This window comes from Perna viridis, chromosome 2 (genome assembly GCF_037379345.1).
Source record: "Perna viridis isolate PV_CMFRI_1.1 ecotype Kerala chromosome 2, ASM3737934v1, whole genome shotgun sequence".
NCBI lineage: Eukaryota > Metazoa > Mollusca > Bivalvia > Mytilida > Mytilidae > Perna > Perna viridis.
Genome location: NC_142446.1, coordinates 8,466,870 through 8,479,736, shown reverse-complemented (window position 1 = coordinate 8,479,736; position 12,867 = coordinate 8,466,870). Strand labels below are relative to the sequence as shown.

Genomic DNA, 12,867 nt, shown 5'->3' with positions numbered 1-12,867 from the left:
AAGTCATCCGATTTTAGAGCATATCGCATTCGTGCCATTTCGGATGTAGAAAGTAAACCAAAATCAGTGACAGAAAAAAAAAGACGATTAACGACTGAAGACTTGTTTTTTATTACAATTTGAAATGTGAACATGGCAAACTAAGGGGCCTCCATTGACTCAGTACTGTAGTACTTTGATTATCCAGTGAAATGCGAGGCTGTAAGCTCAATCGGTTACGTTGGCAGAGTTAAGCACCATGGCTGTCATGTGATGCTAATGGGAACTCCAGGCAGCCAATATCACAGCGGTCACGTGTTTAACCTAAAGAAATAAGTGAGCTGCTGAATGGTTCACTGATCTAACTCTGATTGGTCGAAAAACTAGGTTATAATCTAAGCTACTTTACGTTTTTTTTTCGCGAACGATTTCAAGTTATAAAAGGGATAAAGAACAATGAAAGTATTTACAATGGTGACGTAGGCGCAGTGAAGCGGAGAATGACAACCATCTCTGACCATTAACAAGCTTACGATGTCACAGGTAAGACATTTGCATAATATTTAACGCTGACAGGTGACGCACTATACTTTTAACTCTAATTACAATGTCTAATTTTTAGTGTTACGTGTATTTGCATTTTCTTACCTTCTTAGGTTTAGAGGACTAAATAAAATTTCATAATCAAACTCTTTATATCATTGAGCTAGATAACTAAAAAAATCGACAGAGCAATTAACTTGTATTTGGCATTGTACATTGTTACACTTATGTCTTCGTTCATTTAACAAGACATCTTGACAGAATATTACTTAGTTGCAAATGGATTAGGATACATGGTTGTTCTTTTTGTGTCATCGTATGGTTATTTTTCAAAACTCTCAAGTATTTAATAGGCGTGAAAACCGCGATTCAAAGACTTTACTTCATTTTATGTACATTAAATGTTTACACTGAGAAAGATTTAAAATTAGGAAGTGCCTGAGGGAGTGTTTTTCAGTGGTTAAACCAAAAAGTCATAACGATAGGGTTTTAATAGCTTTTGACATACATGAAGCCGCCTTTATAATTGTTATTTGTTGTTGAGACTATATCTGATACAATTTAGCTCCTCTATGGTGTGTAACTTTCTTCAACATTGTTAGTTTTTATGAGCGATGTTATCGAAACAATAATAGCTTAGTCTCAATTTAGCGTGGAGTAAAATGCCGCTTTAAGGCCGTATCCTTTTTATAATGTAGAATTAATCTCTTTAAGCTAATTGCTATACTTTTAAAGTTAATGACCGAAAACTGTAATAAAAATTAGTAAGAATGGCAATAAAGGGGAAATAAAACTTAAACTTTGGACCAGGTGAGCTAAGAATGTGTCGATTATGCAGATGAAGCGTAAATCATGGTCACTATTCTATACCACAGTGATCAAGTTACTAAATACATATATTTCAAAAACTATAAGACATATTTGAAAGTAAATGTGAGTATGTTAATTCAGCATAAAGAGCTTTTCAAGAGTCTTCATATATAGTCCTGGTTATGTGACAAATCCTTCTAAGCCTAATGGCCCTGGAGAGGAAAAGAAATGACAATCTTTTCGGTTTTAGCTTTATAGTATGACTTGAAACCATCATAAACTGAAAAAAAAAACTTTTAATTGATGTCAAGGCCCACAAAAGTCCTTACGTTTCTAATTGTATGGCCACTCCTTAGAAGAACGGCTAAAATTTATCTTGTGGTTTTTCATACGCTCGTCTAAGACGGGACATATTATGGTATACCGTCGTCCACACTTCGGGCAATAACTTAAAAACACTTTCACCAACTTTTATGAAACTCTGTGAATTGTTCATATTTATTGACATAAGCTCCATTTCGATTTTTATAAATTTTAGATTTATCGTTTCCGTGTTATGATTTTTTAATTAAAAAAGTGGAATTTTCAAGTTTTCGGACAATAACTGGAGAACACTTTCACTAACTTTTATGAAACTTTGGTGAATTGCTCATATATACTGAAGTAAGCTCCCTTCCGTGTCAAATTTAACGTCTCCGTGTTACGAAGTTTTACTCTTTAAAAAAAGGCGGAAACGGCCAAGGAAATTTTATTTGTTGAAAAATTGTGGAAAACGGACTATTTTTTTATGATGATCGACTAACAAATATAAAAGGTACTTGGTAACCTTGCCAGAAAAGTGTGTTTTGAACAAGATAGAAATGTATGGGTGAAAAATCAAGACAACAAACTTGAGGTATCCTTGATACTGCCAAATTGTTTGTGCATTTTTTATTTACTTTTTTGGGGGGAAGGGTATTTCACTGGGCTCACAGTATTTCTAGTTAATCATATAAAATAATTAAAAGCATTAGGACAAGTTAAAAGGGCAACGGGCGTATCATGCGCTTAAAGCGCAGCTCTTCATTAGCTTATCACTTGAAAACCATAATAGATACATGTGGTAAGAAATTGTTAATACGGTGTCCTTATTACCGTTATTGCCCCTAAAATGAAAAGAACTTTTAACTGGTGGAATAATCCATATGATTAAATAACACTATAACAATAAAGTTGAAAATGATAGCACTTTCCGTATATCCGTTACACCCTTCATTTCGTGCATTATTAAGCTAGAATATCGTTGCTTCTAAGAGATAATTCGAGTGTCTTTGTGGATATAAACCACTAAAACCTCCAAAAATCTTTCGTTACACAGTGTTAGCCAATCATTTCCACGATATAAGTGACGCTGACAATCAGCTGACTGTTCCTATACTTGGTTTTATTTTCGTATTCGTGCTAACATATATTCTCAAAGCTGATAGACCCGTTTTGCACTCGTGTGTAATACATGACGGACTGAGGTGTTTTTTAACGTCCTTGGCTGTCGTTTGGGGTCTCTCACGGACGGTGTAAAGCATCAAAGCGTTTATACAGTCCCCGGGCATAGTCAAACCCGTGAATGTGGGTCATTGTGTATTCGGGGAAATTGGTTGTCATATGACCACGTTTATTAATTAAATTCATTAAAATTAATGCATTATCACGTGATTTAATGTCGATCGGTGACCTAGTGATTCAATTTGTAATATGCACGCTGTATACAGTGTTTTATAGCCTACAGCAGCATTTGCTGAATCTTTGACCTAGCAAAATACTTTTTGGGATAAAACCAACAATATCCAGTGCATGTAAGACATATATTGGTGCATGCCAGTCAATTGATAAGAAATTTCCATGGCCGAAAAAATAATGTTATGATTCCCAGATCTAGTCTAAAAATTTGTAGGGTCGGTAGGAAGGGATTTTTAATTTCATTTGATACTTTTGAAATGAAATAAGTCATAAAGATACAATGAAAACCAAATATACAAAGACTAAACATGTAATAGACTAAATCCACAGCCTAATTCATTTGGGATTCGGCGCATAAGTATTTTTTTGTTTTGACGGAGGTGGTAAAAACAAAACAAATATCTCAAGTGACGAATTCCAAAAAGGGATTATCCACGACCAAGAGCATACTCATGGCATGTGTGTTTTCAATTTTCTTCTTTTTTCTGAAAGACAATCGACAGAATTTTTACGTTATTTTTTTTCTTCAAAATTTCAAATAAAAACTTATGAGTAGGGGGTCTGAAGGAGGGTCAGTAGGGTGACCGGAAACGTTTTTTTCAGGCCTAAACGGATGGTATATTTATTACTCAGGTAGTGCTAGAGATTGTCTGGCAAGCTTTTTTCTGACTTGGCCTGGGGTATGAAATAACGGAATCCAACCTTTTACATCAATTTTCTATCTACATACAAATAAAGATTCTAAAGAAAAGTTAATGACAGTGTTGTGAAGTGCTGTATGTACATACACGTTATGTTGGTTCTGATACCAACTGATACTGGCAGTGCCTCTTGCATGAAATATTTTATACAGCTGCAAAACATGTACACCGTTTTTGTCCAAGGAAACATTTCTCAGGCTACAAATGTATGTGACTATTTAGAATTAATTAAATTGTTTGATACAAGATTTAGTTGAAATATTGATTTTGAAGTGTTAATTGTGAGTCAGTACCGATGGATTTAGCCTTAAAGTTCTTTATATACCGGTATTGTATTTTTGTTTCATAAGAATTTCGAATGTGACATTAGAGATGTTAATTCTTCTTAGCAAATCATACACTACTAATTTGGTCCTAAGGAAGAGTAATTGAATGGAGCTGACAGCAACGTCATCGTCTGCGGCGTCCGTGTCGTCGTCGTCCATATTCACTTGATTTTCGTGCGGTGACTTTATGGTTATGAAATTTTTATATGATTTTACAAACTACTAATTAATGATTGCTCCTGTTAAATTTTTTAGTTTATGGCCCATACCATTTTAAAATTAGGGCCATCCATGTTACTGACAGATACCATACTGTCGCTTTCTGTTAATCTAAACAAAAAACAAAAAAACTGAGAGCCCAGAATTTTACCAAGCTAACCTACATAAAGTGAAATGCCCAATCCTTATTAACATGACAGAGCAAGTTCAACACATCCATGCAAGTACACCTTCAAGGAAAAATATGTATATGACATGTCTCATGGTTGTGGCAAGTCATTGTGGAATTTGTTCCCCATTTATTGATATCAATAAATGGAGGAGTTTTCTGGACGATGCAAACACGTTCACCCTACCGGTGCATCTGGGTCATGCTCCCAGTTTTAAGTGGAGTCCGAGTTTCTCATTTACTTTTGTTACTTCGTATGTATTATTTTAGTTACTTTATGTTCATTGTTGTGTTTGTCTGTCTTCCATGTCTGGTCTTTGTCTCTGGAATACATTCCTTTGATTTCCGCTAGAATCTTAGTTCCATTGGTTACTCTTTCAAGACAAAACGTATGTATGTATGTTCAAATTTGCTCTTTGGGCAATACCAGTCTGCGTCCATACTTGCCCCTCGGGCAATACCAGTCTGTATCCATACTTGTTATGTTAAAAAAGATAAAAAATGAAGCAATATCAGAGGTAAAACTAAAGTTGGTTTCACAAAACCGTGGACAATATGCATGGAGATATTAAATAGAATAGTATATTTTATTAACAATTCTCAGGATTCCATGTATTACGGGGCGCCGAATGGGACTCTTGTGGTTTTGTACTCAAAATTCAATTTTGTACAGACAAAAGTGAATTTTGTTCAACAAAAATGTATTCTAATTAACAAAATTTATAACATGCTACACATTTTCAATTTTGTGTCACAAAAGTCAATTCAGTGTCACAAAATTCGATTAGTGTATTTTGTGTGACAAAATTGAATTTTTCACAAAAGACATTTTTGTGTTACAAAATTCAAATTTATGAGACAAAATAGATTTTGCCACAAAAAATCTATTTTGTATACAAATCAATATACAGAATCATTTGAATATGCTAATGAATTCTCTCATCATGATTTTGTAAAGTTTCTCAGTGGATATAATAACAGGTTTCCGATTACTTCGAGCAACGCAGGACGGTTAAGGTCGTTTTAAGTGAAATTAAAAAAAAAATCTTTTATGTTGCATTCTACAGTAAAACTGTTTTGAAATTACTAAAATTGCTGTTATACGTTTTCTATGAGATTTTTTTTGATAAAACAGGTTTTAAAATACGCGATTTTTCTACTTTCGATTTATTGGGATTTTCCCTGGTGAATCACGTGATCATTTCCTGACAGCTTTCAACTCTACTATAAAATGCTTTTGCCCGACCTGTTAATCGCAACCAAATTTGTTGAAATTTGACAAAATAATTTGTATTAATGTATTTGTCCCACATTTTGTTGGAAAAAGAAATGAATCGTCAAATTAGCCGAGAAAATCATATTAGAAATATGTTGTGCGGTGAAATTTGTTAATCTGTAAAAGTCGACTGAAGATTATTTTGTTCTACTATCCCTCACGTTTTTTTGCTAGATACAGATAAATTCCTTTATTTCATTTCGATTCTATTGATGTATGACACAAGAAATTCGGTTGAGTGGAATAGGTTGGGCGAGATGAAAAACCGACATAGTACGTGTCTAACTTCCGTTGAACCCTTTTGTTTACAAATGCTCCAATTATCTATCTTTAGATTCAAGATTTTAAGTGATACAGTGGGTTATATGACTACGATATCCGATATTTCCCTCACTTATGTGCTTTATTATAACTGTGCACATTCGTACCTTATCCACTGTATTGCCGTGAATGCTTTAAGTTTGTGATACACGTGTACATGATGCTACACATTTTGAATTCATTTGCATATCCAAAGGATTCTGTAAACTAATTTGCATACAAGATTGACTTTTGTGACACAAAATTGAATTTTGTGACACATAATTTAATTTTGTGACACAGAATTGACTTTCGTGACACAGAAATGAATTTTGTCTCACAAAATTGATTTTTGTGACTCAAAATTGTTTTGATTACAAAAAGATCAAGTCATATTCGGCGCCCCGTATACATGTATACTGGCTCCAATACTACCACAAGTGGTTACACGTCGGTACTGCTTGATTATATCATTAAAAACTTCGTCACAATCGGAAAACGACTCATTGCAGTTTTGCCATTGTCTTTTTTGTGCTTTTTTAGAACTAGCAAAACTTTTGATAAAAAAGGTTTCTTTTTTGTAGTATGTAAAGTCTTGTGATATTTCTTTAAAAATAGAAAAATACTCACTCACTTGATATTTTGGAAAATACCTACAATAAAATACACACCCCCTCCATAATCAGTCACTAAACAAAGAAGAACGTAAGAACCACATATTAAGAAACAACAACTTTTTATTTCATAATTATCTTGTATACATTGTATTGTTATACCTTCCAAAGTTTGAATAGTAGGCTTTGTTTATGTTTGATAGATGGTAGTAGTATTTCATTATTGACACACAAATATTACGTAACGTGCATTTAATTGTACATCTAAACACATGTACAACATAAGACGATGATATTTCACATGCGATCGATGTCTGACGCCATGGCCTAATGAACCATTTGCATTATTTTACGATGTATTTTATACTTCAATTTCTATCAGTATAAGCCATGTCGAAAAATAAAATCATATTAAATTTACTGTAAAGAAGCTCAGATAATATTGTAGACATTACGTCATTGCATTTAACATGTTTGGAAATAAAATGCTTTTGTTTTTATAATTGCTGAAGGAGGTAGACCTATGGTAAGGAACACATTTCTTACAAATCATTTGGAACCCTTGTATTCAGCATTTTACAGCAATCTCGTGTAAGCATCAAAGTAACCTTGATTGATTTCATTTTGATTAAAAAATGTACTCATCAATGGACAGAAAAAATATGATTCAGTATAGTCCATTACTTAACAATGTAGATTTAAAAACATATATGTAAAAAATTATAGATTTGACTGCGTCTGTGACATTTTTTTTTCTAACTCAACATAAAATCCCACCCCCTCGAGAAGAAAATGATCTGTGTCTTAGCATTGCGGACAGTCCTGAAGTAAATACTCTGCGCACATTGTTTTTACCATTTCCGACAATCGTAAGGTAAACAAGCTTCGCACATTGTTTTACCATTCTCGGACATTATTCAAATCAAACGTCGTTTGACAATCAGATAACTTTGCATAAAATCATTTTTTCCCGACTTTTCAAGATTCTTGAAATTTCTGAGAGGACTGGCAGCAGCATCTAGAGTGAATTTCGAACGTCAGACGCTGTTACGGAGCTTGGTAGGTGAAAACGCTAGGTAGATTGTTTTTACAATCACCAGTAGTCCTAATGTTGTAACACACTGCGCACGTTATTATACCAATACCGATAGTCCTAAACTAAGGACTCTGTGCACGTTGTTTAACCATTACCGACAGTTCTTAGATGATCACGCTGTGCACAATGTTAAACTCTTGCCGATATTACTGCGGTTAAAACGCTGCGCACGTTGTTTAACTCTTGTCGATATTCCTGAAACGTTGCGCACGTTGTTCAACTGTTGCCGATATTTCTGAAATGTTGCGCACGTTGTTTAACTCTTGCCGATATTCCTTGGGTTAAAACGCTGCGCACGTTGTATTAGGTTAGCATTGGTGGGCGCATAGATTTTACCACTGCCAATAGTCCTATAAGGTAAATATGCTGCGCTTGTTTTTATCATTACCGACAATAAACATATGCGGTACAACCTGAAGTTTTGTCTAAGCATTAATTTTTAAATGGCGACTGAAAAAGGGGAAATATCAAAATATTATAGTACATTGCGATATCTCAAAAACTAAGGTAGCCATGGATGACATGCTGAGTCCCAATTTTGAGGTTTCGAGACAATAAGAAAGTCGTGTTGTCATGGGAACCGGTTTTCCAGCCAAAATTTCAAAATGTTCTGATTTGAATGAAATTTGGTTTTTACGGTAAAAGTGACACGCTGAGTCCAAATTTTGTCTTTCAATACAATTTGAAAGTTGCTGTTGCCATGGAAGTTGATTTATCGCCAAAAATTCAAAATGCTCTGATTTGAATGACATTTTGTTGTTAGGGTTAAAATGACATGCTTAGTCCTTAATTTGTGGTTTCGAGTCGATTCAAAAGACACTTCTGCCATGGAAACCGATTTTCCTCTAAAAAAAATCGAAATGCTTTCAGTTAGATGAATTTGGTTTTTAGTGGGAAAATGATATGCTGAATCTAAATTATGCAGTTTCGAGACTGTATTGAGTCATAGAAGGGGCAGGGTTTTGAATCCCTTTATTCATAATCACCTCTTGTTCACTTTTGTTTTTGTATTTTTTTATATTTAGATAATTTCAAATGAAAATTCCACTTAATCATTTTACACAAAGCTGTGCTATGAAAGACTGTTCACTCATATAAATATAACGTAAGAATGATCAAAAAGGGCTCAAAGTCGATCAAAGTTTATAAACTGGACTTAATTTGTTATCAATATTTACTATAGCATCGTTTGTAATAAGTTTTTTCCCTTTCGATGTCATTCTTATCTTATTTAGAAGTAATTGAAGGACACTAGTGAAAATATCTGAGTATAGTTGCAATACGCACATAACGTCTACACAGTCTCGTGCGGGGAGATTAACATACCGTAAAGAGCGACAATGTCGTGACAATTGTCAGATGCCATGACATCCCACAACGCCTTTAACTATGTACCATAGAATGCTGAGTGCTTAAACCATGCTTCTTAGTTGTTAGGATATAAGATTAAAAAAATGAGCGCGGAGCAATGTGGGCCAACGTATGTGAAAAAAGTCATGCTTCATGGAAAAGAAATACCCGTTTGTGAATTTTGTTAACTGTGAGCTCCTGCAAGCCTATATATTGATGACAAAATTTAACCCCTTTTGACAGTCAACATTGGTTTATTTATATTAACTTGCAAGTCCAAATGTTATTGTCTACGATTCAATATACGAAACTGATTTTTCGACTATAGTTCTCGCTCTGATTTTGCAAGACATATTTTGTGTCTGCGTTAAATAAGCAGTGAATAATAAGATGAAGGTTATGGATTCTATGTATTTATAATATTGTACATTCACAGAAAGGTTATGATAATGCAGCTTACACAACGTCCGTTGATGACGTCAAGGTCGTGCCAGAAAGTAAGGTAGGTACACAGACGTTATCCCCCCCCCAAAAAAAAGTAATGGTCTGAGAGTACATCTCGCCATTTTCACGACAGAAACAGTTTTCGCTAATCTATCTGCTCACCCAAAAAGTTGTTCCTCAACGGAAATCGTTGTATGATAACTCATTTTTGAAAAAAAAATATCAGCAATCTGTTAGACGTTTTGTCTTAAATTTTGGGCATGAACTTGTTTCAAAGGAGAGGACGAAAAATCGGTTGGTGAAAATTACTTGTGAGCGAGAACTACTCTCTGACAATTGAAGTTTAAGGTAGATCATACCAAATATTTCTCGATCGTAGATACATTTTGCTAGTTTTTCTAGAAAATGACATTGAATGAACATATTATAGAATTTAAATGTAAAAAAAAACACAAGTCACCGAACTTGATTTCAAGATAAAGGCAATTTTTGTATGTATTCTGTGGGAAATTTCACTATTTCACAAACTTATAAAAACTGGTAGATAGAATTTCTTCTAAATCTATAAAATTCCCATTATATTTCTATTGAGCATTTTCCCGCCTATTATCTCCCCTTAAAAGAGGTTTTATAAATTAATGTTTGTAATTTTACAACATAATCTTTTATGTCAATACTTCTTTTAAAATAATTTAATAATCTGTTTTTACATCATTCTAAACATTAGTTCATTTAAAATATTAAATATGCCAGTGTGATTTTGTAAAATGACAGAGTGTAATAGGTATGATATACATTAAAAATACTATGGAAATGTAACTTAAGTATATCTACTGTAACAAAATAAGCATAAATGGTAAACGTTCATCTCAATAGGTAAACAAAAGAATCTTTATGAAATTATACCGCATGGTGTCTTATTACAAAAAAGGAAAGCTGGAATTTATTTTGGTGTTGTCAGTTGAACCGTTTAGGAATAAGGGACCAAAAAGTTGCAAGAAATAAGCATTTCCAGAAAATGTGGATATTAACTTGACTGAATGTAGATCATACCCGAGATCATAACTAATAGTAGGTAGATTTTCCTGTAATAATTCTTCTTGTAACTGGAACAATTCATGAATACGGGACCAAAAAGGGAACAACTTTGATTCTGGTCAAATCCTTATCGTGTGTCAAATATTTAATCGGAATTAAAATTCAGAACTGTATTCAGGTGTGTCCATATTTGTCAAAAATGTTCGGGGTTCGACCTCTAAGATCGTATCAAACTAAGCCCAGTGAAACATTTTATTTAACTTTGCCACATGTTAGGTCGAAAAAGGCTTACATGACAAATCCGAATATCGGATAGGAAACCTGTTGATATATAGTTTAGTAAAAGTTGTTTTCTGAATTTCTAAATGATTTAAGATGACCGAGAAATTCCGTAATATTTTAAAATGCCTTCCATTTTTGGCATGTTCATCTTCGTTATTTTGTGAAATGTCTGAATTAAAAATGCAGTCATGTTTCAAGATGCACTAAGCTCTGCATAAACATGAATATTAAAGAGATCAAAACATTAGTATGACATTTTTATGTGGGATAAACTGTATTTTTGAACGATTCTTCAAATTAATTTGTATTTCTATACATTCCTTGTAAAGAAGAAAATTACAATTAACTCCACACATGATATATTAACAGTCTTAAGAAAAAGGATAGCACGAGTTTCGACATGTCCCGTCCCGAATTTGTCCCATCTACTCAGTTGATTTCAGCATTTTGACTTTGGCTTTGTCGTTTACAATATTGTTTTTTGTCATCTCTGTTATAGCTTCCTGTCCAAACCAAACAGAAAGACGGTACAGGCACAAGTTGGGGATTCTGCTCATTTAAGCCAAAGTAAGAATTAAATTGTAACACCACCAAATCCATAGACAATGGTATTGATTCTGTCAGAGTCGGTGGGAAATTAATGTTAACGCCAATAAAAAGTTTGTTTACCACTCAAAAGGACTTCAACCGAAAATACAATGTATCTAGCTATCAAACCTAAACCTTCTTCGCGTTCATTTTCACCTTCTTTTAAACTCGAACAATAGAAGATTTGAAAAGGGAGTTTGAAAACATGAACAGTCCGTGTGTCGCAAATTTGTGTTATTGGGACTGTTCGTGTTTTCAAATTAGATAGATACGTTGTATTTTCGGTTTAAGTCCTTTTGAGTGGTAAACAAACTCTTTATTCGCGTTAACATTAATTTCCCACCGACTCTTACAGAACCTTGTCTCTTACTTTTATAATCACTTCAATATAAAACAACACTTCAACAACTCAAAATAAGTTTATAATACTTTTACTTTTTCAAGGTTATTATTCTTACTGTAATATCTTCTTGTTGTAAAGATTTGAATCATGTAAAGTATTATGTTTTACAATATTATAATCTCATCAACCATAGTAACATATTTGAGCCTTTCTGTTTACTGTCTGTCTGTCCATGAAATTAGTAAGAAGATCAGCAGATAATGCATTTAAATCGGGTCGATTATTAGCTATGCTAGTGAAAAAAAGTTATTTAATTATAAAAGTGAAAAGTGAAAATCTGATATTTTTAATAATTAAAGAATCCAGCTTTTTAATTTTTACAGTTTTTTTTTATTGAAATAAGTTGTTACTAACTATGTGGTTTTATCAGTATATACAAAAGTAGTTATCGTACATTATTACTGAAACTATACCCGACTTAATTCACATTGAAAGGCTAAAACACATCTTTGATCGCTTCAGGTGTTTACAGGGACTAAACCGGATGTCGTTGTTTACCATCTTCGTTTGTATCATGTGTTTTTTGGAAGGTTATGCAGTTAATGGAATTGCAAACGCAGCTCTTCCATCAATCGAGAGACAGTTTAAAGTACCATCTACTAAATCAGCAATAATTCCAAGTTCACAAGACATAGGAGCTCTCATTGTAGTTTTGTTTATCAGTTTTATCGGAGGCAGATACAACAAAGCATCATGGGTAGCAACAGGATCAGTTATCATGGCCGTCGGATCTTTTCTTTTCATGGTTCCACATTTTGCCGAAAAGTATATTTACCCAGGTATACATACCTTGTTGTTCACGATATTTATCAGCTCTTATGGGATAAGTCTATTAAAGTGTCTAAATTTTATAGCAAAATTATCCTAACACAAGTGACAATAAAACCATGATTGCAATATAACTCAATCACATTGCACACCTTGCATTATTTGTTAAAACAACGAATGTTTGTGGTTTGTCTCAAGTACTTTCTGGAGAAAAAGTATTTATTTCAATTTAGGCACAATTTGAA

The 12,867-nt window shown here is 33.5% G+C and overlaps 1 protein-coding gene across 1 annotated transcript in view; it reads left to right on the top strand.

Moving 5' to 3' along the window:
- The first annotated feature begins 302 nt into the window (after positions 1-302).
- LOC148623532 (solute carrier organic anion transporter family member 4A1-like) overlaps positions 303-12,867 on the top strand; it is a 35,910-nt gene continuing 23,345 nt past the window's right edge. The window contains exons 1-4 of the mRNA XM_088565400.1: positions 303-522; positions 9,536-9,601; positions 11,363-11,430; positions 12,317-12,633. Of these exons, the coding sequence (XP_088421526.1) occupies positions 514-522; positions 9,536-9,601; positions 11,363-11,430; positions 12,317-12,633 (460 nt within the window). The 5' untranslated portion in view covers positions 303-513. The remainder of the gene's footprint in view (positions 523-9,535; positions 9,602-11,362; positions 11,431-12,316; positions 12,634-12,867) is intronic.